The 27,581-nt window shown below is 43.2% G+C and overlaps 1 protein-coding gene across 1 annotated transcript in view; it reads left to right on the forward strand.

Moving 5' to 3' along the window:
* Window positions 1-26,878, forward strand: part of ZC3H7A (zinc finger CCCH-type containing 7A) — a 34,440-nt gene extending 7,562 nt beyond the window's left edge. Inside the window, exons 9-22 of the mRNA XM_006867211.1 lie at window positions 2,477-2,681; window positions 4,032-4,096; window positions 4,646-4,832; window positions 5,975-6,136; window positions 7,169-7,365; window positions 8,031-8,131; window positions 8,589-8,770; window positions 10,469-10,545; window positions 11,238-11,368; window positions 11,772-11,877; window positions 15,332-15,440; window positions 21,275-21,408; window positions 23,475-23,638; window positions 25,945-26,878. Of these exons, the coding sequence (XP_006867273.1) occupies window positions 2,477-2,681; window positions 4,032-4,096; window positions 4,646-4,832; window positions 5,975-6,136; window positions 7,169-7,365; window positions 8,031-8,131; window positions 8,589-8,770; window positions 10,469-10,545; window positions 11,238-11,368; window positions 11,772-11,877; window positions 15,332-15,440; window positions 21,275-21,408; window positions 23,475-23,638; window positions 25,945-26,134 (2,010 nt within the window). The 3' untranslated portion in view covers window positions 26,135-26,878. The remainder of the gene's footprint in view (window positions 1-2,476; window positions 2,682-4,031; window positions 4,097-4,645; window positions 4,833-5,974; window positions 6,137-7,168; window positions 7,366-8,030; window positions 8,132-8,588; window positions 8,771-10,468; window positions 10,546-11,237; window positions 11,369-11,771; window positions 11,878-15,331; window positions 15,441-21,274; window positions 21,409-23,474; window positions 23,639-25,944) is intronic.
* The last annotated feature ends 703 nt before the right edge of the window (window positions 26,879-27,581 follow it).

Consider the following 27,581-nt stretch of genomic DNA (forward strand, 5'->3'; position numbering starts at 1 on the left):
CTCATCTAGTCGACAGAACTACTTCACGTGCACGCTCAACGTTGCCATCAGCCATGGACATGGAGGGGCATTTTAATATAACTGGAGTGCAGAGAATTTTTTACTCATGGTTGCAGTTATGAAAAAAGAAGCATGTTTTGTGGTATGTAGTAATGATACCAAATTCAGATTGCAGTCTCCGTAAATCAAGATTTACTTGAACATAGCCACGCCCATACAGTTGTGGATTTTCTGTGACTGCTATCTTGCTGCACCTGCTGCGTTACAAAGTTGCAAGAAAGACTCTGTGGCCCTAGAACATTTGCTGTCTGACGGCTGCCCTCAGTCATATAGCATCTTGGAATGGTAGGAATGGGAGTGATGAGAGGTGAGTTGGTGGGAGAAATTCAGAATTGGTTCCAGGGCTGACTGGAGAAAGTACACATCCAGAGAAGAATCCTGACCCAAAGGGAAAGAGGCAGAACAGGACTGCAAACCCTCACGAACTTCCAGCTTTCTAGACTCATGGAAGCTACGTGAACCTCTGTAACTCTTGCTCTGGTAGTCTTTAAAACCTTAAACCAAAAATGTCCCTTGAAGTCTTAAAACCAAACAGTATTCTGACTTAATTAGTAACTCTTAGATGCCCTTCAGGCCTGGAACTGAAGTCAACCTGATGGTTTAAGTTTCAGCCAAACAATAGACAAGCCTATACTGTGTCAGACTCACACAACAAGCCTGTGTAGGGTGTCCAAGGAGCAGCTAATGAGTTTGAACCTCCAGCCTTGTGGCTCAAACCGATCTTGCAGTCCAGTGCTTTACCCACAGTGCCACAGCAGGATTTCTCAACAATACTGTGAATGGAATCCTGGCGTGGCGCTGCGGGATAATGCATAGGACCACAAGGTCGGTTTGAACCACAAGGTCAATAGACCCACCAGCTGCAAAACCCTCAACAGGGTCACTTTGAGCCAGAACAACAACAACATACTTTGAATAGTAACACCAGGTAGGTTTGTGTTGTGTAGCACAATCTACCTTTTTGAGTTAAAAAGGGCAGCCAGGAACAGGCAGGGAAGGGTGAGAGAAACAGCAAATACAGGGAGGAAGTGAGAAGAGTGCTATTACATCGTGGTCGGTTTTGCAATCAGTGTCACAAATGCAATGTGTCTGAATTGTTGAATGGAAAACCAATTTGTGCTGTAAACTCACTTTCAAATCACAATTAAAAAATTAAGGAAAAGAAAACAAAATATCTACTTTGAGCATGTGTATGTAGCAGGGTTGCAGTCTTTCGTCGTACTTACTCAGTCTGTTTCTTGAGAAAATAATCTGGGAAGTTAGGTTATGTGAAGATGGACGTAGCATCAGGATTGGAGGAAGATTCCTAAACAATCCGCGATATGCAGATAACCCAACTTTGCTTTCTGGAAGTGAAGAGGATTTGAAACACTTACTGATGAAGATCAAAGACTTCAGTATAAATTATTCCTCAACATAAAAGAATAACCTTCCCAACTGGACTAATAAGCCACATCATGATAAAAGGAGAAATGAAGTTATCAAGGAATTCGTTTTACCGGGATCTACAGTGGCACCCACGGAAGTAACAGATCAGATGTGCATTGGGCACATCTGCTACACAAGACCTCTTTACATTGTTAAAGAGCAAAAATGTCACCTTGGGGAGTACAGTCCACTTGCCTCATATGCATGTGAAAGCTGGACACTGAGTAAGGAAGATCATAAATGAAGGATGCCTTTGAATTATGGTGCTGGTGAAGAATAGTGAGTATGTTGTGGACTGCCAGAAGAATGAATAAATCTGTCTTGGAGGAAGCCAGAATGCAATTCAGGAGTTAAGATGGCGAGCCTTTGTTTCACATATTTTGGCTGTTACCAGAAGGGACCCATCCATATTTCGTTAAAGTAGAGGGGTAGTGAAACAAAGAGGAAGACTCTCAACAAGGTGGATTGATACGTGGATTGCTGGCACGTCACAACAGTAACAACTCAGGACTTATGAGGGATGGCTATTGTTTTTTTGTGCCAGTCCATTTCTAACCAGAAAACAGTGGGCTCAAAAAATGCCCACATAGAAAAAAATTAGGATTAGGTTAGAATTTATTACTGTGTAATATTATGAGTACAAGACTTTTCCATGTGGGCATTTTTCTTGTGTCTGTTGATGACAGTGGAGTGTTTACTGTGGGTTTCCAAGGAGCAGCTGGTGAGTTTGAACCATCGACCTTGCAGTCCAGTACATTAACCCACAGCACCACGCAGGAGTCCTGTCCTAGAACCCTTTTAGTAATCTACAAGGTGATGTGAGGGGCTAGTTCTGATCCAGGGTACTAAGAGGTAAGAGGCTCTCCTGGCAATGGGCTTGATGAGTCCTCCAGTCTCCACCAGCCTAGTAAGTTTTGTGTTGTTGTTTGGTTTTTAAGAGGTTCCACATTATTTTCTTCGTTTAATCACATCTTTTTTTCTCCTCTAGCCACCGGCGGTAGTCCATGGACCGGTTGCGGACACTGCCGGTGTCTCTCCCAGCCTGTTTTCCGCATCTTTGTTAGGAACCTTGCACGTGGGTGCAAGGTATGCGTCTCCGCCCTCATTTTCCGAATTGTACCCACCTCTGACCTCATCCTTAGAAGATCTTTGTCCTTCTTTGAATTCCTTTTCAGTGAGTGAATCCACACGAGGTAAGAATCAAACCAACATTTTAAACCATCGCACTTCATTTTCTTATAAAGAAAGTATGTGCTTGACAATGATTTCGTAGATTCTAGGTCATAGGTGCTGGATTGTTTTCATCATAACTGAAAACATAAAGACTAAACCTTTCATTTTAAATTCACCTTGACTTAAAGTATGCCGTTGCGGGGATCAAGAAGCTTGGGCATGAACGGAGGAGTGAACGTTGGCATGATTTTTATATAGAGTTTGTTAAGCTGGGTGTCTCTAATGTTTTGAGGCAAAATGCATTTTCCTTCTTAAAGGGTCTGAAAGATAAGTTAACCTTCTGAAATCTGAGTGAGGCAAACAGTCAGTTAAGGCTAATGGGATCACTGTGTACAATGGTTACAGCTGTGATTAAGAGCTGTCGAGACAGTTCGGACTCATAGTCACCCTGTTTAGGGCTTCTGAGCCTTGCCGTTCAAACCAACCTTGCAGTCCAGTGCTTGTCCTACAGCAATTGCCACATCAGAACTCCAGGTTTCACTTGTTGAGTTCAGCAGACTGTGGCGGGCCGTAATGTTACAGAGGATTGGGTCATCCGACCCTATTTCTGTCATCCCACGTTGAATCGATGCTTTAAAAAATAACATTAAGAGGAATCCATGGTTAGCAGATGTAGACCCTGCTGGGTCCTCACTGACAGACATCACCTCCTAGTAAACTAGCTTTTCGACTCTAAAATCAATCCAATTGATCATGTTAAAAACGCTCATGCAAGAGGGCTTCCAGAAGTTTGTGAAAAATGGAATGAAAAGAATGGAAATTTTGCATGAACTCTTGGAAGCCCCCTCGAATTTTTCCCCAAGCGTTGTTGCAAGGTTAAAAGGACACAATCTGAGTAACCGATTGAAACAGTGAATCCTGTGGGATGTAGGAGGCCAGACAGGAAGTGATTGATTGAGTGGGGTAGACTCAGATCAAGAAAATGGAACCTTCTTAACTTTTGGCTATTGTAGTTGAGTTCCTGCTTCATAGTTTTCCCAAAGGTGCGGTTTCTTTTCCTGTTTAAAAGGAGAGTTGTTTTCTTCATCTTTGTAACAGTCCCATTTGATGGAGCTCACCTTAGCTTGCTTTTCCGAAAATGGGTTTTCTATTGAAAGCTCCTTGACTACAAGGTCATTTATGCCCTTGGTTTCTAGAGGAAAGGAAGAACTCTTTTTCAGTGTCAATAATGAACAAGAAAGCACCTTGGAATTGGAATTGGGATGGGAAACTAAGGTGGGGAAAGCCATACCCAGTGCACTAGCTACCCTGATGTTCTGATTTCACGAGGGGAATGGAAAAGGTCGATTGAAGTTTTTTTATTATTTTAGATCTGTCCACCTCAACTTCTAGAGAGGGAACACCGCTTAACAACAGTAATTCTTCCCTTTTACTTGTAAGTGCCACTTCCTCTTTTGTAAATACCTCGGGTCGATTGCAAACAGGTCTTTGGCTTCAGCCACTGAGTTATTTGAATGAACATGATGGTTCCCCTTAAATTTTGTGTGTGCTGTGGGAAATGCTATCATATGACTTGTCTGGGACATCCAGTGAATAAACGTTCCATGTTTAAGACTGGATCTGCCAGAGCCAATGAATCACTCACCCCAGCCAGTGAGAGGTTTTAGCACACCTTAAACACAACCAGGCTACATAAAACCGGGCCATGTACCCGTATGTACTGTTGAAACAATTGCCTATTACTGTTAACAAGTCATAGAGGATCAAAAAATATACCCACGGTCCCAACAGGAGACGATTTTGAACATCAAAGAGCAGTGAGGAGGGGTTAGTACTGGCTGGAGTCTTTGAAGACTGTCTTCATTTTCAGATGACTTCTATTTCCTTCTGTGGTGGGAATGCAATATGTGTTGGCTGTTTTTTGTTTTTGTTTTTGTTTTTGTTTTTTTTTGTTTTTTTGTTTTATTTCTGATTCCTCTTGCAGATGAATGGACCAAGTAGTTTGTTTGCTCCTGAGAGTTTCTTGGGAATTTCAAGTCAGTCTAGAAATGACTTTGGAAACTTTTTTGGATGTGCAGTTACTAAATCGTCTCCATCAGTGATGCCAAGACATCCCCTTGAAGGAACCCATGACCTGAGACAAGCTTGCCAGATCTGTTTTACAAAAACAGGTCAGGAGCAAACAAAGGAACAGATAGTAGTAAACTCACGAATGACCTGGAAGTTCTTCTGAATTTGTGATACCTGTGAAAAACACCAATTCATGTGACTCTCCCATCCCTGTTGGGTTGAGTTGTTTCTAAAGTAGCCGTGGTGTTTGATGTGGGGCCTTTGAAGGCTATTAGGATGAGTCTCTGTTTTTATTTGATGACCTACTAATTGAATCGTGTGGAACCGAATATTTACCTGATCTGGGAGCTTATGGGAATTGTTGAGTTTCTTTGGTTCTAAGTATATGTTAAAGAATTTGATAATTTTTCAACAGATTCAGAATTTTTTTTAAAGGATATATGCATATGTTGTTGTAAGTGCCATTGAGTCATCTCTGACTCATAGCGACCCTGTATAGTATTTCCAAGGAGCGGCTGGTGGGTCTGAACCACCAACCTTGTGGTTAGAATATATATATATATATATATAAAATGCATTTGAAAACCAAAGTCAGTGTGTCCATATATTATATATATGTTTGTGTGTGTGTGTATATATGTATATATACACACACAAATACACACACACACATATATGTATATATATGTCATTATAAGTGCTGTATAGTCTGTTCTCATAATGACTCTCTCTCTCTCTCTGTATATATATATATATGTGTGTGTGTGTATATATATATATATATATATAGGGTTTCTTTATGGGAGCAAAAAGCCTCATCTAATGCTTTTGTGAAAATTAAAGTATTCTGTTGATTTGTTTATCTTTAAATTGAGTAGCGTAGACATTTTTCTGAAGTGGAACCAACTCCATTTTCTTTCTTAATTTTATATTTACTGTTGTTCATTACGTTGATAAACCATCAAAATTCATATTCAAAATATTATACTACTTGTTAAATAAGGGTCTGCTTTGAGAGGATTGGTTACTGAATGGAACTTTTGTTGTCTGATAAAACTGCATAAATAGCAGAAATCTACTTTAGAATCTAGTGTATATTTGGGGGTTGTGAAAATAAAATTTTTGTGGGATTTGAGCAATTAATGTACGTATGCTTGTGTCTACATGTAAATTTGCTTATAAAATGAATCTTTTTCTTTTTTTTTTTTTTGCATATGAGCAATCCTCTTTACATCTTTTTCAGGCCCTAAGTTAATGGATTTCACTTACAATGATAATATAGATCATAAATGTAAGAAAGATATTTTAATTGGTAGGATAAAGAATGTTGAAGATAAATCATGGAAAAAAATACGTCCAAGGCCAACAAAAACAAATTATGAGGGACCATATTATATATGCAAAGGTACTTACTTTAATTACTTAATAGTATACATTACAGAAGTGATAAATGAATCCCTCCGTTTACTGTGATTCTCTTATGAACTGTTGCTTAGAATGTTTCTGCAGTTGGTAGCAAGTTCCTTGGATTGAGACAGTCCTCTATTTTATGGTAGTTTTACTGTTATTTTTAAGGTCTTAAGTAGTGCGCAGTTGGAAGCCAGGCTTGGCCAGGTTTTAAACAGGAGGCGTAGCCTCAACAGCAACAGAAGGACTAGACTGAGACTTTGAACATGCAACTCTGCTTCAGCTCCTTTTGAGACAACTTCTGTCAAGCCACCTCATGGGATTGAGATTTGCTTATCTTTAATGAATTAAAACATTGTATTTTACACTCACTTTCACCCTCTGTTTCTTAACTGGTCTCTCCCTGTTAACATAAACCCCCTGCCCCACTAAGTGTCTATCCAATTTTTCTAGTTGCTGTTATCCATTTGATCACATATAAATAGATCTTAGAAGAGCATAATACTCAATGCAGGCTTTTTTTTTTTTTTTTTTAACTCGTTAAGCCAAACCATTGTTTGGTTTTAAGAAAATGTCAGGGGGTATTTTCAGTTTAAAATTAGAGATGATCTAAGGGCAGTAGTTTTAGGCATTCATCTAGACTCCATAGCTCCAGAAAGTGTAAGTTCTCTGAGAGTTTGTAAATTCTGTTGTGCAATACCCCCACCCTTTTTTTTTTATGAGGATTCTTCTAGAGAATCTTTCATTACATTTTAAAGTAATGATAGCCAGGAACCATCGAGGCTAGGTAGAGTGGGTAAGACTCCAAAGACTTTACACGACGGCAATGAATTATTTTTTTAACCTTTGGTACTTGACTTTTTGAAAGCGTTAATACCATTGCTGGATTGTATTACACAGTTCATTGGTTAAAGGTATCTGTCAGAATTATTTTAACAGTTGGCTGATGTCATAAGCATGTTTGAAATCCATTGGCTTTCGAAAGCCATCACCTGCACACTGAGTGTCTTTCCACTCCCTGTGTTTCCAGATGTTGCTGCTGAGGAGGAGTGTAGATACTCTGGCCACTGCACATTTGCGTACTGCCAAGAAGAGATTGATATCTGGACGCTAGAGCGCAAAGGGGCCTTCAGTCGAGAGGGGTTCTTTGGCGGTGATGGAAAGATAAACCTAACTGTATTCAAACTTTTGCAAGAGCATCTTGGAGAATTTATATTCCTCTGTGAGGTACTTTTGTCAAGACTTACGGTTGACAGTTTCTGACTTTCCTGTACGGACGTGTCAAGTACTTAGTTCTGGCTTGATAGTAAGCGTTCACTCAGTACACGGTAGCTGCTGATGCTGTGTACCATCAAGTCAGTTCCCACTCCTAGCGACCCTGTACAGGGTCTCCAAGGCTGTCCATCTTTACAGGAGCAGAAAGCCTCATCTTACCCTGCAGAGCGGCTGGTGGATTCCAACTGCTATTCTTGCTGTTAGCAATCCAGCATGTCACACCCACTGTGCTCGCAGGGCTTCTTAAATGATAGCTACAAGTATTAAATAAGGAGACTTGGTAATGCTCCAGTGAAGTGTGTGGCTGCTGACTGAAAGGTTAGTGGTTCAAACCCATCCACTGACTCTGCAAGAGAAAGATGCGGCATTCTCCTCCTGTAAAGATGACAGCCTCGGAGACCCTGCGGGCAGCTCTGATTTGTCTAAGAGGGTCTCTAAGAGTCAGGATCGATTTGGTGGCACCCAGCAACAAGGATGTTTTCCAATAGAATAAAATCTGGACTTCATGTTAGCTGTTAATTAGTATAAGTACTTCTTGATGTTGAAACTATTCTGGGTACAAAATTGATATTTTGTATTACGTTTTTGTGATGATCTCTCTTCTCTGTCTATTCCAGAAATGTTTTGATCATAAGCCTAGAATGATAAGTAAAAGAAATAAAGATAATTCTGCTTCCTGTTCTCACCCAGTTACAAAGCATGAATTTGAAGACAATAAGTATGTTGGTAGTTTCTAATTTCTATAATGACAAAAATGATATAAAAGATCTGTCTTTAGATGCAAGTAAAATCAGACAAGCATCCTTCCTCATTTTGTTTGTTTGGAAGCAAGGCAATTCAGTAATGTCTGGTTTAAAAGTCTCTTTTGTAGATTTGACTGGGAATCAGAAATCAGTTGTTAAATTGATTACATGATGCAGAAAAGTAGTATGACTTCAGAAGAGTGATATTATGTTATAGCTTATAAGGATATGGATATAAGTATCTATGGCTTAAGGCATAATTGTTTCTTATCCCACATCCAGATAATTTAGCAGTTGCAGACAGTGATTTATTTTCTCTGCTAATTCAAGTTGTATTCTTCATTGAAAATTTGCCATATTGTTTCTTTTTCTTTTTTGTTTGAAAAAGCTTTTTGGAGAACAATATTAAGCTATCGTTCCATTTCATCTTAGGTGCCTTGTCCACATTTTACGAGAGACAACAGTAAAATACTGCAAAATACGTTCTTTTCACAGTCAGTGTCAGCTTGATTTATGTCGTCATGAAGTTCGATATGGCTGTTTAAGGGAAGATGAGTGCTTTTATGCACATAGTCTTGTCGAATTGAAAGTCTGGACCATGCAGAATGAAACGGGTAGGTGCGGGAACAAATAGAGCTGAGAACCAGGTCTATTCCAGAGCATCTGCGTTTTGATGCAGAAGTCACTCAGGGGCCTTCTCTATCCACCTCATATGGCACCTCTGTTGAGTTTGTACTCAGCTTACAGCTCTGCTATCGAATGACCCTGAACCCTTGTGGCAGGTAGAGTTGTCCCACAGGGATTTCTGGGCTGCAGTCTCTATGGGAGCAGATCACCAGGCCTTCCTTCCTTCCATGGTGTTTCTAGGTGGGTTTGAACTGTCAACCATTCAGACAGCAGCAGAGTGCTTAGTTCTTGTGCTACCAGGACTCCGTTAAACTCTGACTCACTGCTGCCGAGTCAGTGCCTACTCCTAGCCTGCCTGTAGGCTGGAATAGAACTGAGGCCATGCATTTTTACAAGAGCAAACAGCCTCATTTTTCTCCAGAGGAGTGCCTCGTAGGTTGGGACCACTCACCTTGTAGTAAGCAGCCCAACACTTAACCTTCTGCGCCACCAGGGCGCCTTTTAAACTACTGTAGTTGTTGTGTTATTACTGCCTAGTGGGTTTCAACTCCTAACAACCAAGCATAGCATTTCCAAGAGTGGCTGGTGGGTTTGAACTGCCCCCCTGACGGTTACTAGTCCACTGTTTACCCCACAGCACCACACCAGGGCTCCTGTTTTAAACTATATAAAACCAAAAGGCCAAACTCACTGCCATTGACTAAGCTCCAACTCATAGCGACCCTTGATAGTGTTTCCGAGACCCTAAACCCTTATGACAGCCTCATCTTCTTCCCTTGGAGAAGCTGGTGGGTTTGAACCACCAACTTTGAATTCAGCAGCCCATACCTGACCCACCGTACCCTCAGGGCTCCTGTTAACCTGTATGTTGTTGCTGTTAAGTGCCATCAAGTTGGTTCCCACTCAGCAACCCTGTAACAGGGTTTCTGAGGAGCAGCTGGAGAGTTTGAACTGTGGAGTTTGCACATAGCAGGCCAGTGCTTATCTCTCAGTGCTATACCAGGGCTTATGGTGGTTATGCACCATGGAGTCAGTTCTAACTCAGAGTGACTTTGTACAGAGTTTCCAAGGTTGTGAACCTTTACAGGAGAAGAAAGCCTTCTGTTTCTCCCGTGGGGTGGCTGGTAGATTCAAACTGCCGACCCTGCGGTTAGCAGCCCCACTCAGAACCCACTACGCTATCAGAGCTCCCTACACTAGAACTTAATGTCACTTTTAATATTGGGAGTCCTGCTTTGACATGTAGGATAAGCACTGGACTAATAGCTGAGAGGTCAGCAGTTCATACCCACCATCCGCTCCTCTGAAACCCTATACAGAATCTCTGTGTGTCAGAACCAAGTTGACAACACTTAACAAAGTCGTCACTTCTCAGGAGAAAGGTGTGGCTCTGTGCTCCCGTTAAGATTTACAGCCTTGGAAACACTCACTGCAAGCCAAAACCAATGTTGTGGGCTTATGTAATTGTTGATGTTCCGTGGATGTGTGGGAAAGAAAGCCTGTTCTGAAGGCACAAAGAGCTGTATCTGTAGTTGGCACCTTTTGAAGAAGAGCTAGGTGATCTTCTCCATCCTTGCAGAAGGATTAGGCTGCATGTGGGTACTAGGGGGTGGGGGTTGGGGGCTCCCCAGGTCAACTGTGGGCAGACTGGTGGAGACTGACTTTGTCTCATCTGCATTCCCCAGGTATCTCCCATGATGCTATTGCTCAAGAATCGAAACGATATTGGCAAAATTTGGAAGCAAACGTGCCTGGGGCTCAGGTATTTTCTTTCCTATTGTGTGTTCCCTGCATTTGGAATACTTTATGTAATGACTGAATGGAGATTGGTTGTAGGCAAATCAGTTCAGTTACCGTCTATACATGTATGGAATTAATAATCCCCTTTGGACGAGGGGGCAAGAGATTCTGAATTACTCATTGTTTTTTTTTTTAAAAAAAGTCTTTGATCTTCCACATACCTGCCAAGAATATAGAATCCCACTCTTATACAGCATAATGGGCAAAACAGTTGGGATCTTGAGCTTGGGTTTGATTGTGAAAAGGGAGACATTGTATTTGTAGTTTGCCTTCTAATCAGTTATAATGTACTTATCCACCAACTACCCAGAAACAAAAAATTCTGATCATCATCCCCAAAGCTGACTTTCATAAATTGTGTTTGACACGTCTACCATGTTCTCTGGCATTTGGGGATGAGGTAGAATTTTAGTTATCAGCGTGTATACTCAAGTCAACTTTGTTCTGCTGTGCATAAGGTCGCTATGGGTCGGTACCGACTCAATGGCACATAACAACAACATAGTCAAGTCAGCAAACTCAAGGAAAGACAAATATATACGATACTAAGAAGAAAGAACCCCCCCCACAAAAAAAGGCACATGATTTATTATTTTGTGCTCCGAAAGCTGGTTTCCTGTTAAAACTTAAAACTGATTTTGTTGGTTGTTTCAGGTACTTGGCAATCAAATGCCCGGCTCTCTTAATATGAAGATAAAATTTGTATGTGGTCAATGTTTGAGAAATGGTCAAGTCATTGAACCAGATAAAAACAGAAAATACTGTAGTGCCAAAGCAAGACACTCGTAAGTCGTTTCTGTGGAGACTAGACCTGTTTTGTAATTGCCCTTTTCAGAGATCTAAAGTGACACGTATAAGAAAAACAGTGAAGGTTTCGAAGACAGCAGAGGAAAGTAGCTAAGGAGTAAATATGTAGCAAAAAGAGAGTTTTAGGCTTTACCAGCTAAGAATTCAGCTGGGATTTCCACCTCCTATATTTTATCTTGGCTTTGTTTAGGATCATGCAGGCCATGTTTGTAAATATCAATAGGAAGTAAAAGGATGAAGAATCCTAAGGTATCTGTTTTAGAAGGGTTGAAGGAAGAAAAACAATCTCGAATCCTTCAGGTACAAACTTTGTACCTTTTCCTTTTAGATTATGCCTTTTGCCTGTGTATCTTTGTTTTTACTGAACTCCATTTTTCTTAGGTGGACCAAAGATCGCCGTGCGATGAGAGTGATGTCTATTGAACGTAAGAAGTGGATGAACATCCGTCCTCTTCCCACAAAGAAACAAATGCCTTTACAGTTTGATGTACATACGTAATCTTTAAGCCACTTTTTAATTTATTTTTTTAAAACAGAAAACAGACATTTTAGATCATTAGAAAGTAGTAGCAATTCAATCGTGAAACACGAGCTGTTCAATAATGACATTTAAATGTTGCCTCTCATTTTCCTCTCCCTATCCTGGTGTGGTGCTATGGACTAATGCATCAGACTGCAAAGTTGTTTGAACTGCAATGTCAGTGGTTCAAGCTCACCAGCTGCTCCTTGGAAACCCTATACAGGGTCGCTATGGGTTGGAATTGACTCGATGGCACTTAACAACAACAACCTAGTACATGTGTGGTTCTGCAGTCATTTTTACATTGATTTGCATTTTGTGAGCTACCTGGGAGATGCTATAGGCAAAGGAGTCAAGTCATGGGCATAATTTGACTGGCTTTTCAGAATTTCTTTTAGGAAGGGAATGAGAGAATCATGTCATTTTTGATCCCTGACTTGGGTGTCGAACCCAAAGCCGTTGATGTGATCGTAGATGGCGTTGATGACTTTGTTTTAATCTTACTTTGTTTCTGTCACCGAAGCAGTGGATGGCAGCTCAAAGATACCCAGCTTTCTAGTACTTTCTGAAAGTAGCTGCCCAAGGAAGAATGTTCCGTGTTACAGGAATATATATTCCTTGAAAACCATTAGAATGAAAAGAACCAGCCCAGGTGAAAGTTCGGTTATAGTGTATTGTTTGTGCTGTGGTACATCGCGCGTAGCCACACTGCAGGTGATGGGCCATGGTCTCAGCTAAGCACACCATTCAAGCTGTCTCTGGATATTTCCTTTTCTCGAGTGTGTGAGCTAAGGGCAGGGTCACGTAGAGCATCAGCAGGTAATGCGCTCTCTGCCATGAGGAGGAAACCTGCCCAGATACAGAGCAGATGCCTTGGCAGGATCCCCTCACAAGTGGGCCTCCCTGTGAATTGCCTGAAAGTGCTGGGTGAGAGGCAGGTTAACTTCCCATTGCCCAGAGCCCCTTATAGTTCTCTAGAACATACACAGGTTGCAAGGTGGTGGTGTGTTTGTGTCGTCCCCAGGGGAGTTAGTCTCATATATGTGGGTGGTTTCATCAGTGGGTTGTAGCTATTACAGGAGGGGGAGCTGGAAGGGTCATTGGAATCATGCACATTTTGTGCTTAAAACGATTATGGACTGAGGAGGGTGACTGTACTTCATCAGGCCTAGGATGATGGTTCCTTTGTCTTGGATACAAGTGTAACACTGCGGTGGATTATTTCATCTTTTTTCTACCGTAGTAAGTATGGCAGAAGGAAGAAATAATCATTTTGAGCCCTGGTAGCATAGTAAATTACAAGTTGGGCTGCTAGCCACAAGGTCAGCAGTTCAAATCCACCATTCACTCTGAGGGAGAAAGATGAGGCTTTCTGCTCCTGTAAAGATTTACAGCCTCGGAAACCCTATATGGGGTCGCTATGAGTCAGAACTGACTCGACGGCACACATCCACCACCACCACCACCACCATGTATGTGAATGGTCATAAAGTGGGTTGGTCATTGGGCTGCTAACTGTAGGGTTGGCAGTTCAAACCCACCAAGAGACTGTCTGCTCCTGCAAAGATTGCTTGTCTCAGAAACCCTAAGGAGCTGTTCAGCTCTGTCTGGTAATGCCACTGGGAGTTGACACCGACTCGATGGCAGTGAATAGGTGTGGTTATGTGTGTAGACAGTGTGGGGAGCTGGACACGTGGCCTCAGAGGATGTCAGTTACGCCCGGTCAAGTCACTCAGTCTCAGTTCATCTGTAAATGGAAATGGTGACGCCATAAGGAAGGTGACTGGCAGTGATGTCGTCTGGAAACCCACCCAGCACAGTGCCCGCTTCTCCTTTATCTTCTCTGCTCCCTGCGCCTTAGCAGTGGTAAAGGTTTCCCTAGTAATACCTGAGCAGGTGCCTCCCCGGGGTGCAACAGGGCGGGGAAAAGGACAGAACTGAGGAAGTCACAGGGATGTAGTCTTGCCTTCTGAACCTTTTAAGGGCTGGGGACAGGGGGGTCATTGACATTGGTCCAAGGGAGGAAAAGGGCAGTGCTAGGGCTAAGGCAAAGGAACTCTGGTACCTAGTGGGTTACACGTTGCTCTGCAGCTACAAAGTCAGCAGTTCAAATCCACCAGTGTCCTTAGGGGAAACATGAGAGGGAACCAACTCGACGGCCAAGGCTGCTTTCAGACTTTAGCAGAACCAGATGCTAAGCATTTCATTGTGTGTAAGCTAAGGGATCTATACAGTAGCTCCTGTTAAAACAGATGACCTGAGATAGCAAACAAGGAGCTGTAGTAGAATTCATGCCCTATTAAGACAAATCTATTGATGATATTTGAACTTCTCCTGGAGCGGTGCTGTGGGATCACCACTGGGCTGCTGACCATAGGTCAGCAGTTCAAACCCATCAGTTGCTCCTCGGAAACCCTTTACAGGATTGCTATGAGTCCAAACCGACTTGACGACCCTTAATAATAACAGTAAGTTGATGATGTTTAAGCATCAAGCTCTCTAGGTGATGGAGATGGTCTCAGTTCTTGATAGGCATGATTCTTAGTCTCCTGATCCTGGTCTCCTTATTTTCCTGTCACTGTCACTGTGTGTGCAAGGAGCCCTGGTGACACAGTGGGTTAAGAATTGGGCTGCTAACCACCAGCTCGGCGGCTCAAACCCACCAGCCTGTGTGCCGAGGCTCTCTGCTCCCATAAAGACTGACGGTCGAGGAAACCCTAAGGAGCCTTCCTACTCTATCCTCTGGAGGCTTACTGTGAGTCGGAACCGGCTCAATGGCGGTGGTTAAGATTAGGGTTCATCACTGTGTTTGTGTTGTTAAAGAAAAATACAAAAGGCAGGAAGGATTATTTGAAGGGTCTGTAGCTTGATGGCCTGGTTAGTGGAGTAATGGTTTTCAGATAATGCTTATCAGTTGGGCTAGGAAATGAGTCCTGGTTGTGTAGCAGTTACATCTCCGAGACTTTTCTGATATTGGTTAGCTAATCTTGAGGGTAGTCTGAAGCTTCTCTACTGTTTTGTAAGCGCTGACATGCAGGGGGCTTGAGTGTTTGAAAGGAGAATGAGGTGCTCATCCTGGAAGTGAAGTGCTCTGCTCTGTTGGCTGCAGATACTCTGAATATCAGTGAGTTTGTAGGTATTTTCTAATGAGACCGTGCTCTGTACGCCAATTCCAAATGTCACTTCCTGTGGATCGGTGTCTTTATTTGGATAAATTTGGAGGATAGGAAGCTTAATTAATCTCGTATAGTTTGGGTTTAGAATCCATTTCAGTGTAATTGAAGGAATCTGATTTTAGCATTATATTACAAAGGATTACTAAGCATTATTTACTCTGCCTAAATATAAACACTAGGCAGTTTTCACTATGGGCTCTCTGTCTGAAATATTCTCTCTTTGCGTTTTCTTTTTTTAACTGCAGCTTTGCAATCACGTTGCTTCAGGGAAAAAATGTCAATATGTTGGAAACTGTTCCTTTGCGCACAGTCCTGAGGAGCGAGAAGTATGGACGTATATGAAAGAGAATGGAAGTGAGTTGGTGTTTTAATTGTGTCCTTCCTTCGACCTCTATGAAATCTGACTCACCTAGAAGTTTCTTTCCTCTATAAGTACACATTTCCTAGCTTACCTTGTTACTCCTGGTATGGCCGTATAGGAGAAGAAGCATTGTTAGTATTTCAAACCCACCAGATGCTCCTCGGAAATCTTAGGGTCACTGTGAGTCGGAACTGACTCAACGGCACTTCACAACCACAACAAGCTTGGCTTGGGCACAGAAAAAGCTCTCTGCGTTGTGAGCGATCCCATCATCTCACTGTTAGTAAGATGGTGAGCATTGCTGGGGAATGTGGCTGTAGTCCCAGTAGAGTAGAGCCATCTGTCTGATTTGTGCATTCTTTGGGTGGATTTGGATGTGAGAATGTAGGCTGGCATCTTGTGATGTAATTCTCCATCTGGAAGATGGTCCTGGGATGGCAGTTCTTCTGTGACTGTTTCAATCATACTGTCCACCCCATGTGAGTACCCAAGCCCAAACCCATTGCCAATGAGTCAGTTCCAACTCCTGAAGCAGAACTGCCCCATAGTATTTCCAGGACTAAAATCTCTACACAAGCAGACTGCCACATCTTTCTCCCTAGTGGGTTTAAGCCTAGTGCTTAGCCACTGTGCCACCAGGGCCCCCCAGTTATGAATAATTGCCCCACTAAATTAACCAGACTAGACTTGGGGGTTTCTTCAGGAAGGCCTGACTTTTAGAACGAATCCAGATTCAAAGAGCGCAGGAGCAACATGTTTTATCTTGGTTCAGTTTCAAGTTTCTCATGGGAGTCGTTTGAGAGGTGCCTCAGACCACCTGTGACTTTTGACCCTAAATTGTGTTGATACAAGGGTTGTTCTTTAATGGTAGAAATGCTTCAGGTGAGCAGTCTCTGTTGCCCACCATGTGTTATCTACAGTATACTCAGTGGTTCCTCCTTGGCTGCCTTGCCTTGGAGTCACGACCCCCAGGCTGGCTTCACCGACGATGTCTTTGTATGTCAGCATTCTTGCTCTGGCTCCTGCTGTCACTGGCCTTAAAGGAGAGAAATGTCTACTTTCTCTTCAATCTTAGCCTGATGGTAAGCATTGTTAGCAACGCTTGGGCAGACAATAAAGCCAAATTGCCATAAGATCATCCTTATCAGTTTTTTGTTTTTTTTTTGTTTTTTACCACAGTGGTTCTCAATCAGAGACAGTTTGGCAGTGTATGCCCCCCCCCCCTTTTTTTAATTACTAGTAGTTGAAAATCTAACAGTGTATTGAAAGGGGATGGTTTTTGTGGATCTTATTATTAATATGGCAATTCCTGCTGTGGCTCTGTAGGATAAATACTCTACTACAAGGTCGGATTGACTGCAGGGTCGGCTGTTCAAGCTCACCAGCCACTCCTTGGAAATCCTATAGAGGGTCCCTATGAGTCTCAACGGCAGCAGGTGGGATGGAACCTTGCAGTTTTTGTTTATTGTTGAGAGTTTACACAGCAGAACAGACTTCTGTTCAACAATTTCTACATGTAGATTTCTGAGACATCAAGTACACTCGTAATGTTGTGTAATTATTTTCATCATCTTTTTCCGATCTGTTCCTTCCTCACCATTGTAAACTCACTGCCCCTCGATTTCCATTCTAATCTTTTAAGTCGCTGTTGTCAGTTTGATCCCATGTAGGTAGATAGACCTTAAAAGAGCAAAGTGCTCAAGACAGATAAACTTTCCTAGTTAAGGGACCCCACTGTTTGTTTTTAAGAAGACTCAAGAGCTATTTTGGGTTTACGGTTTAAAGAAGATCTCAGGGCAGTAGTTCCGGGGGCTCATCCAGCCTCCGCAGCTCCAGCGAGCCTGGAGTCCATGAGAATTTTCAGTTCTTTTCTGCACTCCCCGTCTCCCCCTTTTGATCAGCATTCTTCTAGGGGCTTTGATCACGATGTTCAGTAAGGTAGCTGGGCACTGTCCACTTCTGGTCTTCATTGCAAAGGAGGCAGCTGTTCATGGAGGCATTTAGCCACACAGTCCATCTCTGCCTGCTCTTGCAAACTCTCCATGAGAATGGAGGCTGACTGCTATGCCCTGAATGGCCTCTGGTAAGCTTTGAAGTCCCAGGCACTATGCAGTGAACTAGGAGGTAGAACAGAAGTGCTGAACACATTATTAGGCCAATTAATTGGGATGAGCTATGAAACCACGACCCTAAACCTCCAAACCAAGTTACCATATCCCAGGAGTGTTTGGTCAGACATCAGCAGCTACTGTTTGCGTTTTCAACAGTTGTCAACGTATCTCTCACACAACTTTTGTCAGTTCCACTTGGAGACATTCCGATTGTCACAACTGGGTGTGAGTGAGGAGGGTGCAACCACAGTGGGTCATCTGGCCCGAGGTCAGTAGTGTTGAGATTGAGAAACTGTGTTTTTAGCACTTGGCAGGAATGTGGAATACAGGCAGTTAGTTCCAGGGTTGAAAACGAGTTCCATCCCTAAGCCTCTTTTGAAATTGACTCTGTAGCTAAGTCGGGACAGTTCTGTATGGTTCCTGGCTAATGTCAGTCAGAGATCCGTCTTAGGATATGAGGCCCAGTGTAGCACTGTACGGTACGCCCTGGACTGCTAACCGAACAGTCGGTGATTCAAACTCACCAGCCGCTTCTTGGAAACCCTATGCAGGATTGCGTTGAGTCAGAACCGACTCGATGGCACTTAGCAGCAATGGTGTATGATAGCGAGTCAAAAAGTATTGCTATTAGGCTTCCAGTTCATACATGCACAAGTTTATTCCAAACAAACATGTTTAAACATGTCTCTGCTGTCCGTGGATGGTTGCAGACAGGTTCTCTCAGTAATTAATACTCATCTTAGTCTCTCTAGGGTATCTCCAAAACAAGATCCAGTCAAACTGGAAATTCTTAGGGAATGTGCTGGGCCAGTTACATTTCAAAACAGAGAAGTCAGCTCAGAAGGTTATGGCAACTGGTTTTTTTTTTTTTTTTTTGGATCTACTGCGGAAGACTTCTTTAAAGTGTTATTTAAAAGAAGCAAAAATGTCAGTTTGATGTTTAATTACCTGCCCCAAGCCGTGGTCTTTTTCATTGCCTTATATGTGTGTAAAAGTTGGAAAATTAATAAGGAAAACTGAAGAAAAATTGACGCATTTGAATTATGATATTGACAAGAAATATTAAATGTACCTTGGACTGCCAGAAAATGAACAAATCTGTGTTGGAAGTACAGCTCGAATGCTACTTAGAAGCAAAGATGGCAAGACTTCATCTCACATACTAAGGACATGTTATGCGGAAGGACCAGTCCCTGAAGAAAGGACATCACACGCGATCCAGTAGAGGGTCAGTGAGAAAAGAAGACGACCCTCAACAAGGTGGATTGGCACAGTGGCTACAAAAGTGGTTGAAACAAAAGGACAAGTGGTATGGATGGTACAGCATCGAAGTCTTTCATTCTGTTGTACACAGGGACGCTATAAGTTGAAACCAACTTGAACTTCACCAACAACAAACTTGATTTTCTTGAAGGACACAGAATATCATGGGGGCTTATTGGGAAGAAGTTTTAAGGAAATTGCATTGGTAAGGAAAAGATTAGGCAAGTTGCCCCGAGGAATTTTTCCCATCACGTTCTTCCATTCTTCTCATTCTTTGGGGTAGCAAGGACTGTCCTTTGAGAATTTTCTTAGGAAGCCGTGCTACCACATTCACCCTACAGCCCTGATCTCGTCCCTTCAGTCTTCCCTTTGTTCCTGAAACTCAGAGGACCTTAAAAAGAACACAACTAGAGTCCCTCAATGATGCCAAAAGTGCCGTTTTGACACGGTGTCAATCAAAGTGCACAGAGTTCTTCAGGGAACGGGTTTGTTGTTGTGTGCCGTCCGGTCTGTTCCGACTCATAGTGACTCTATTCAGGGTTTCTGAGGAGCTGCTGGTGGGTTTGAACAGTTAGCAGTGGTTATGTGCCGTGGAGTTGGTTCCGACTCATAGCGAAGAGACCCTGTATAGGGTTTCCAAGGCTGTAAATCTTTATAGGACAGAAAGCCTCATTTTCTCCCACAGAATGGCGTGTAGTTTCGAACTACTGACCTTGAGCTTAGCAGTCCAACTCATAACCTCTACACTACCAGAGCGCCTTGAAAGTTAGCAGTCCAGTGCTTTTCCTACCGCGCCACACCAGGAGTCCATCAGGGAAGGGTCAGGGAGATAGAACTACTAACTTCAGAAGTGTATGGACCTAAATGATATGTGTGGAGAAAACAATCACTTCACATTTTGGTAATTTTGTTTAATAAAGATTTCCTTAATTTTGTTGTAATTTTTACTTACCTTAATATAGTGTATGGGGCCCTGGTGGTATGCTGTAGTATAAACACTACACTGCTGTCTGAAAGGTTGGTAGTTCAAACCCACCAGCCTCTCCTCAGAAACCCTATACAGGGTTGCTGTGAATCAGAACCAACTTGATGGCACTTACCAACAGTATAGTCACATGTTGTTAACTAGCTCCTGTCTTAGTGGCCCTATGTAGAGTCTCTAAGGAGTAGCTGGTAAGTTTGAACTGCCGACCGTGTGGTTCAAACCAACATTGCAGTCCTGTGCTACACTTAAGCTAAAGCAGCACACCAGAGCTCCTTATTACATAGTGTTATCGTTCTATGCATAAACACATTAAAGAAATACTTAAAAATACACTAAAGCATCAGGAATGCAATCGAACAGTTGTTTTTGTTAAGGACCATAGAGTTGGTTCTAACTCATAGCAACCTTCTATGGAGTTTCCAAGGCTTTAAATTTATGTAGGAGCAGAAAGCCTCATCTTTCTCCTGCAGAGTGGCTGTCGGGTTCAAACTGCAGATCTGTTAGTTCACAGTCCAGTGCTTACCGCATGGCGCCACCGCGCTCCCAATAGTACGACACTGGTAGTAATAATAGTGTTTTGATGCGTATCGCAACATAGCATATGTTGGATATTACAAATCATTGCACATACCTCAAATTTTTATATACTAGGCTTTTTGGATGCTGGTTCTTAAGTATGGGTTGTAGGTTTGTAACCTGGGACTGTCTGTACACTTGTTCTCACCATAGGAAGCAGCTGGCAGCCTCTGCCCAGGACCTGATCATAGTTGTGATGTTGTTTCTCACTTCACAGTGGTCCTCTCTGGTATGATGGCTTGATTGGTGGAGCCCCCTTAGAGTCAGACTCTTTTTGGTCTCAGCAGTGTGCTTCTCAGCTTTCTGAATAAGCAGTGAGCAGCAGGTCAGCTCCAGGCCATGCAAGTAGCCCATGTGGTTCTAGCAGAACTAGGGAGGGTTTAACACACAGGGAAACAGGAAACACTGCAGGGGTTTTGTCTGACCATGCCATATGAGTTTGTTTACATTTTCCGTGCTTCCAAAGGGTTTTGCGGACTTCTGGTGTGGTGCTGTAGAGTCAGCACTGGACTGCGAACCACAAGGTCCACAGTTCAAACCCACGAGCTGCTCCTCAGAAACCCTATACAGGATCGCTGTGAGCTGGGATCCACTCAACAGCACTTGACAATAACAAAGGGTTTCACAAATGCAGGAGGAAGTGGCTGATCTTGAAAACCAAGGTGTGCGCTCTTAGCAGTCATAAACTTGGCTCCTAAGGATGAACGTTTACCTGCTGCTGGAACGTAGAGTACATCTCCGTTTACTGTTGTCGGATCATATTCTGCTCTTCCTTTTCTTTTGGGGAAAAAAGCGGGTGCAGGGGGGACGGGGGGGGGACGGTGGGCACAATGTGGTGTGCCTTTAGGTGGTGTTTTGTTGTCCCTGCTGAAAACCGTTCCTTTTTCTTTAGTACAAGATATGGAGCAGTTTTATGAACTCTGGCTAAAGAGTCAAAAAATGGAAAAAAGTGATGATGTTGCCAGCCAGTCCCACAAGGAAAACGGAAAACAGATTCACATGCCAACAGATTATGCGGAGGTGACTGTAAGTAGCCCTGTTGTTTCTGGGCAGTGGATGAAGCCTTTCTCCCTCCCTATACTGACTGCCTGCAGCCCCTCTGGTGTTTCCACCCTCTCTCTTTAGTGGCGTCTGGCTAAGCCAGCTTCATTCAAGGACCATTTCTTGGTCCTTCCTTAGTAGCCTGGGGCTTTTGCTGTCACACAAATACCACAAGGGGATGGCTTTGAAGAATAGAAATCTATTTTCTCTATTTTCTCACAGTTCTTGAGGCTAAAAGTCCAAATTGGAGTCTGAGCCCTGTAGATTCCTTCCCTGTTGGTACACTGGGGTTTTTGGTTCTTTGGCTTGTAGATAGATGACTTCACGTATCCTCTGTCAAATGCCCCTGTGGATGTGTGTGTTTCTCTATCTAATCTGCCCTTTGTATCTCTCAGAAGTGACTAGATTTTGAACCCACCCAACCTAATGAAACATAACAAAGATTGCATCCACAGGTACATGGTTTAAGATTCTAACACATTTCAATCCATAACAACCTCATTACTGACTTAGGAACCAGAGGGTTGCAAGTCCAAGTTCTGCTTCCTCTTTTGACAAGTGTGTGGCCCTGGGCAGATTCTTGACCGTCCCTTGTGGCACTGTTGGGAGGATGAAGCCTAGTGAGGGTACTGAGTTACCCAGTGTGGTACCTAGAGCAGAGCCAGGAGCCATGATCCCTCCTCCCCACCTCCTCTCCTCCTCTTCCCCACCTCCTCCCCAGCTCCTCTCCAGCTCCTCCTCCCTACCTCCTTTCCACCTTCCTCTCCAGCTCCTCCTCCCCACCTCCTTTCCAGCTTCCCACCTCCTCCCCACCTTCTCCCCACCTCCCCAGCTCCTGGGGTCCCATTCCCTCTTGATCGTCTGCAGTCCTGCTTCTGCCTCTTACCGATTGAGTAGAGGTATTCATCCTCCCGTGGTCAGTTACTGTTTTGCGCCTCCCTCCCTCAAACGTGAAAACCAAGAAGTCGACAGGGTAACAGAGTGAATCTCTGGAGCCCACACTCCAAGTTCACTGTGCTTCTGGAAAATCAATAAAGTACTGCAGATAAATTGACGTCCCATTTGTTCCCCTTCCCACAGGGATCAGATCCCAAGTGTATTTTTCAGGCCATGTTTACACATTTTAACGGCACATTTATTCTGGAAAATCTATCATTTGTTTGGCAAGTGCTGGAACTTTATATCCACGTTAGTCTACTTTTTGGTTCTTGTTGCATTTTTCCTTCTGTTACCAACTCATGCAGATCCACGGGCCCATTGTCCCCTGTCTTACCCTAAAGGCACACCATGTTGTGTCCACTTCTGTTTTTTATTCAGCCAGAGCTGTCTTCCCTCCCTTCGGTGTTCCTTTGTGCTCCTGGAGCAGGGTTACCCAGCCTTGTCTGGACCATGGTCCACACCTGGAGTGTTGACTCTGTACTGAGTCAGCCCCTGGGGGAGAGATGTCTCCAGGAATCTTTCTTTTCGTCCAATGTTGCAGGTGATTTCTTACTCGAGCTCTGGAAACTTGCGTATATTGCAGATTTACCTCCCGCCCTCACGGGGCTGCTCCTGGGAAGGTGTGTCTGCCAGGAGTAGCGTCTCACTGCCACATCTACTTCAGGGACACTGATCCCAGCCTGTGGCAGGGACTCAAGTGATGCACGGTGAATGGGGAAAGCGACTGCTAGTCCCTCTGGAGTTGGCCTGCCCTGCTCTCTCAGGCCCCCTCTGCATTCCCTCACGATGTCACTTCTCCCTAGAATCCTGGTTTGTACTTGGCCTCTGTCCTCCTGACAAACATCCTTGTTTGTACACCGGCTCCTGTCGCCTCCTTGCCGGAACCTTCTTGGACACCTGGCAGAATTCTGCCCTGCTCCTCCCTGCATCTGGCAGGCCTCCAAGGCTGCCACCCTTGCCTCAGTCCTGTTTCTAACTTGGAGCTTGTGTGTGCTCAGCTCACCCTGAGAAGCAGCCTGGTCCTGCCGTTGGGTAGTTTCTGACCCTGTTTGACCTGTTGGGACGTACACGGGTGGCACCTATTAACAGGCCTGTGTCTTCTCTGTGCTCAGGTGGACTTCCACTGCTGGATGTGCAGGAAGAACTGTAACAGTGAGAAGCAGTGGCAAGGCCACATCTCCTCCGAGAAACACAAGGAGAAGGTTTTCCACACGGAGGATGACCAGTACTGCTGGCAGCACCGCTTCCCCAGCGGCTATTTTAGTATATGCGATAGGTACGGCAGCGTTTCAAACTTACCACGCAAAAATTGATGCTGATCTTGTGGCACTTTCATGGCCATTAGGGAATCTCCTCCTCCCTGGATAATGCAAATGATGACCAGGCTTGGTTGTGAACCGAAAAGTTGGTAGTTCAGGTCCACCCAGAAGCACCTCAGAAGAAAGGCCTGGTGATCGTCTTCCCTAAACTCACCCATTGAGAAGCGTTTGGAGCCTGGTTCTACTCTGACACACGTGGGGGCGCCATGAGACAGAATCAGGTCGTAGTGCTCTTCCATGTTCCAGGCCAACTGTTGTCAGTTCACACTCGTGTGTTGCTGTTCAGTGCCGTCGAGTTGGTTCCAACTGACCTTGTAGTCCCATGCTTATCCTACAGTGTCACACCACATATAGATGATTCTTTATAAGAGAGTTAGCTTGAGGCAAACTTTTTTTTTTTTTTTAATAAATTGGACTAAATTGTCCTTTAGTTTAATGGTGGTTTAGTAGGGGTAATGTTGACTCAGGATTTAAAGCTTATGTCTGGACATTAGATTGGGGATTCCTCCCACCCTGAGTGACTCCAATAGTCTGGTTTCCACATGAGCTGTAAGTTCTATTCCACAGTTTTCCTCCATTTGATCAAGACCCATCTGTTGGTTCCTTGATGAAGCATTGAATCAGGGTAGCCAGGCCCCATTCAGTCCTTCTAGTGCTGTGATAATGCAGATAATGTGGTTTGTGAGGTAATTAAATCTGCAGTCCATTTCCTCCGTGTTGTTTCTCCCTCTGCTGCTCTGGTGAATAGAGACCAGTTGCATCTTGGGTGGCTTCTTATAAGCTTTTAAGACTTAGATGCCACTCACTGACCTAGGAGGTTGTATAGAAACTCTATAAACTAAAAACGTTAGGCCATAAAGCTCTGATCATAACCCTTCTGGCCAGGAAAACCACCCACCCACTCACGGTTTCCCATGTGGTAGGAGGGCTGTCACCATTGCTTCTGCCCCCGTCAGCTTTTCTGTATGTGGTTTTCATCAAGGTGAAAATCGTTTAAAACTTTGGTTTCTCTACTGTGGCTAGCAAAGCTATGATAATGCTTACTATTCTAGGCTTAAGATTCCTAATGCGATGTTCTATGCAAATTGCAAGGCTAGTGAATACCTGAGACCAGAAGAACTAGATGGTACTTGTCTACCACTAAGGCCCAGCCTGTTCAGATCCACAAAAGATGGATCTTAATAGCAGGGGTCAAAACACAGAACTCAGATTCCTCGAAAGTGCAGACTTACTGGACGAGTGGAGACTAGAGGACACCCTGAGACTGTCGCTGTGAGATATCTCCCTAAACCTTGACACAAAACTGTCCCCTAAGGCCACCTTTTAGCAAAATAACAGATTGGTTCTAATAAAGACTCTTACCAGTGAGTACTGGACTCCTTTTAAAAGTCATCTCCACTGCTGTTTGACCAAATAGCCATTGCTCTAAAGCAAAGATGACAAGGGAAGGGGACAGGAAAACCAGAGTACTGGGAAAGAAACATCCGGAATGGAACTAAGGAGAAGGCTGCCACATTCTGGGCAAGGTCTCTGAACAATTTGAGGAGTAATTGTTACATGAAAACCCAATCTACTGCATCAACTTGTATCGAAAACACTTAAAAAATAAAACCATATGTGTGTGTTAAGTGCCATAGAGATCATTACGATTCATAGCAACTCTGGATAGGGTTTCCAAGGAATGACTGCTTCAGTTTCAACTGCCAACCTTGTGTTAACAGTCCAGTGCATAACTAACAGTACTTATTTGTTGTATCAACTTTTGCCAAAAACACAATAAAAAAATACGTATTTAGTTAAATATATCTAATATATGATAAATAAAATATGTAATATGATCATATGTATATATATGTATATTGTTAAGTGCTATCGAGTTACTTCCAACTTATAGTAACCCTGTACAGAGCTTCAAGAGGAGCTCTGGTAGCGTAGTGGTTACGAATCGGGCTGCGAACCGCAAGATGAGCAGTTTGAAACTACCAGCTGTTCTGCGGGAGAAAGATGAGGCTTTCTGCTCCCGTAAAGATTTACAGCCTCGGAAACCTTGTACAGGGTCGCTATGAGTCAAAACCAACTCCACGGCACATAACAACAACAACAGAGCTTCAAGGAGTGGCTGGTGGGTTTGAACCACTGACCTTGGGGTTTACAGTCTAGATAGGTGTATATTTCAAGCTAGTTACCATGCGTGGTCAGGAATCCTTGTGCAGTTTTCATAAGCAGCTTGCAGGCATTCACCAAACTGACTTTTCCCTGACAGGTATATGAACGGGATCTGCACCGAAGGCAACAGCTGTAAATTTGCCCATGGGAATGCTGAGCTCCAGGAGTGGGAAGAAAGAAGAGATGCCCTCAAGATGAAACTCAACAAAGCGAGAAAAGATCACTTAATTGCCCCAAATGATAATGACTTTGGAAAATATAGTTTTTTGTTTAAAGATTTAAACTAAGAGGCTGGCTTTTATGTATGTTATCTAATCAGAGCATTGACCAGAAACATTGAAAGTGTTCCAAGGCACGTAACAGAGGAACTGCAGATTTTCTGCTTGTATTGGCATCTATTGGTCCTTCTGAGCAGCAACCCACAGTAGGTAGGAAAACGGGCTGTTTGAACAGGTCTGGCCATGCTCTCATGGAACCATTGGCCTCAAGTGGCAAAGTGACCGCTACCCGGTTGCCATTTGTTGAACAGACTTTTGGATGGAGTATGTTGAGGAAGAGACTAAGGTGATGTCTTGGACGACTCCCTGAGTTGGTCCTTCAGATCGGAACCATGGTAAACAAACAAACAGTAGTTAACAGGGATCAGAACACATAACGGCTGAAATTCTTTATGTTTTAGCAGAATGAATCTGTCTAATAGAATACAGTTTGCTACTTATCTGTATGTAGGTTGCTTACAAAAAAAAAAAGGATTTTCTTAACTCAAGATTTTAAGTCAAATAACCATTTAACACTAGTATACGTTAAATGGGGTACTTTTCTGTATTTATACGTTTCATTATAATAAGGGAACTGAGGATACTGTGCATTGAAAATATTTTGGAGAAAAAAGAATCAGTTGACTCAAATTTTATTTCTTGGTCTTTTGCTGTTTAAAGATGATTTTGAAAGATGAAACTTGTAATGTTGGTATTGTGTAGTGTATGGACCAATATTGCCTGTAATAAAGATTTTATATGTAGATGTCTCTCTCTCTCTTGCTTTTCTTTGTTTTTGTTTGGTGTGGCCTTTCCCTCAAAAAGAATTGTTCAAACTCGGTACTAAAATCACTATAGTTTAAAAACTTTTTTTTTTTTTTTTTTAAATAAAAGCACTTTGATTTCAGCAATTATTGACAGAATCCAACTTGAAGGGACATGAAAACACCTACTGCTTGTCCTCTCAGCTGACCTGTCCTTCTCTTAGGACTGACACGGTAACCTAGAGGGTCTTGTGGGATTCATTTAAATAAATGCCGTTGGCAACCATGGAGTCAGCCCCCAATTTATGAAGACCCCACCCCACGTACAGCAGAACAAAACTCTGCCTGGGCCTCTGCCATCCCATGATCCATTGGGTGTTGGACCATTCACTGGCTGACTTTCAGATGTAGAACCATTGGCCTGTTCTCCCCAGTCTGTCTCAGTCCGGAAGCTCCATTGAAACCTGTTAATATCATAGTCACCTGCCTTTGGAGGCTGGGAACCCAGGAGCTAGGGGCCGGTCCAGGTGGGAGGGCAGCTGTCTCCTGAGGACATTGTCAGTAGAGAATCTTCTAGTTGATTGGGGACCTGGGGGATTAGGCTGCCCTGTCACCTATGTTAACATGTGTCCACCTTCTAGCTTGTAAATAATTTTCCTTTTCCCTCTCCACTCTCCATAGCTACCATAGAAAACTTTTTCTTAACTTTTTAC

The sequence above is a fragment of the Chrysochloris asiatica genome, unplaced genomic scaffold, assembly GCF_000296735.1.
Source record: "Chrysochloris asiatica unplaced genomic scaffold, ChrAsi1.0 scaffold00102, whole genome shotgun sequence".
NCBI lineage: Eukaryota > Metazoa > Chordata > Mammalia > Afrosoricida > Chrysochloridae > Chrysochloris > Chrysochloris asiatica.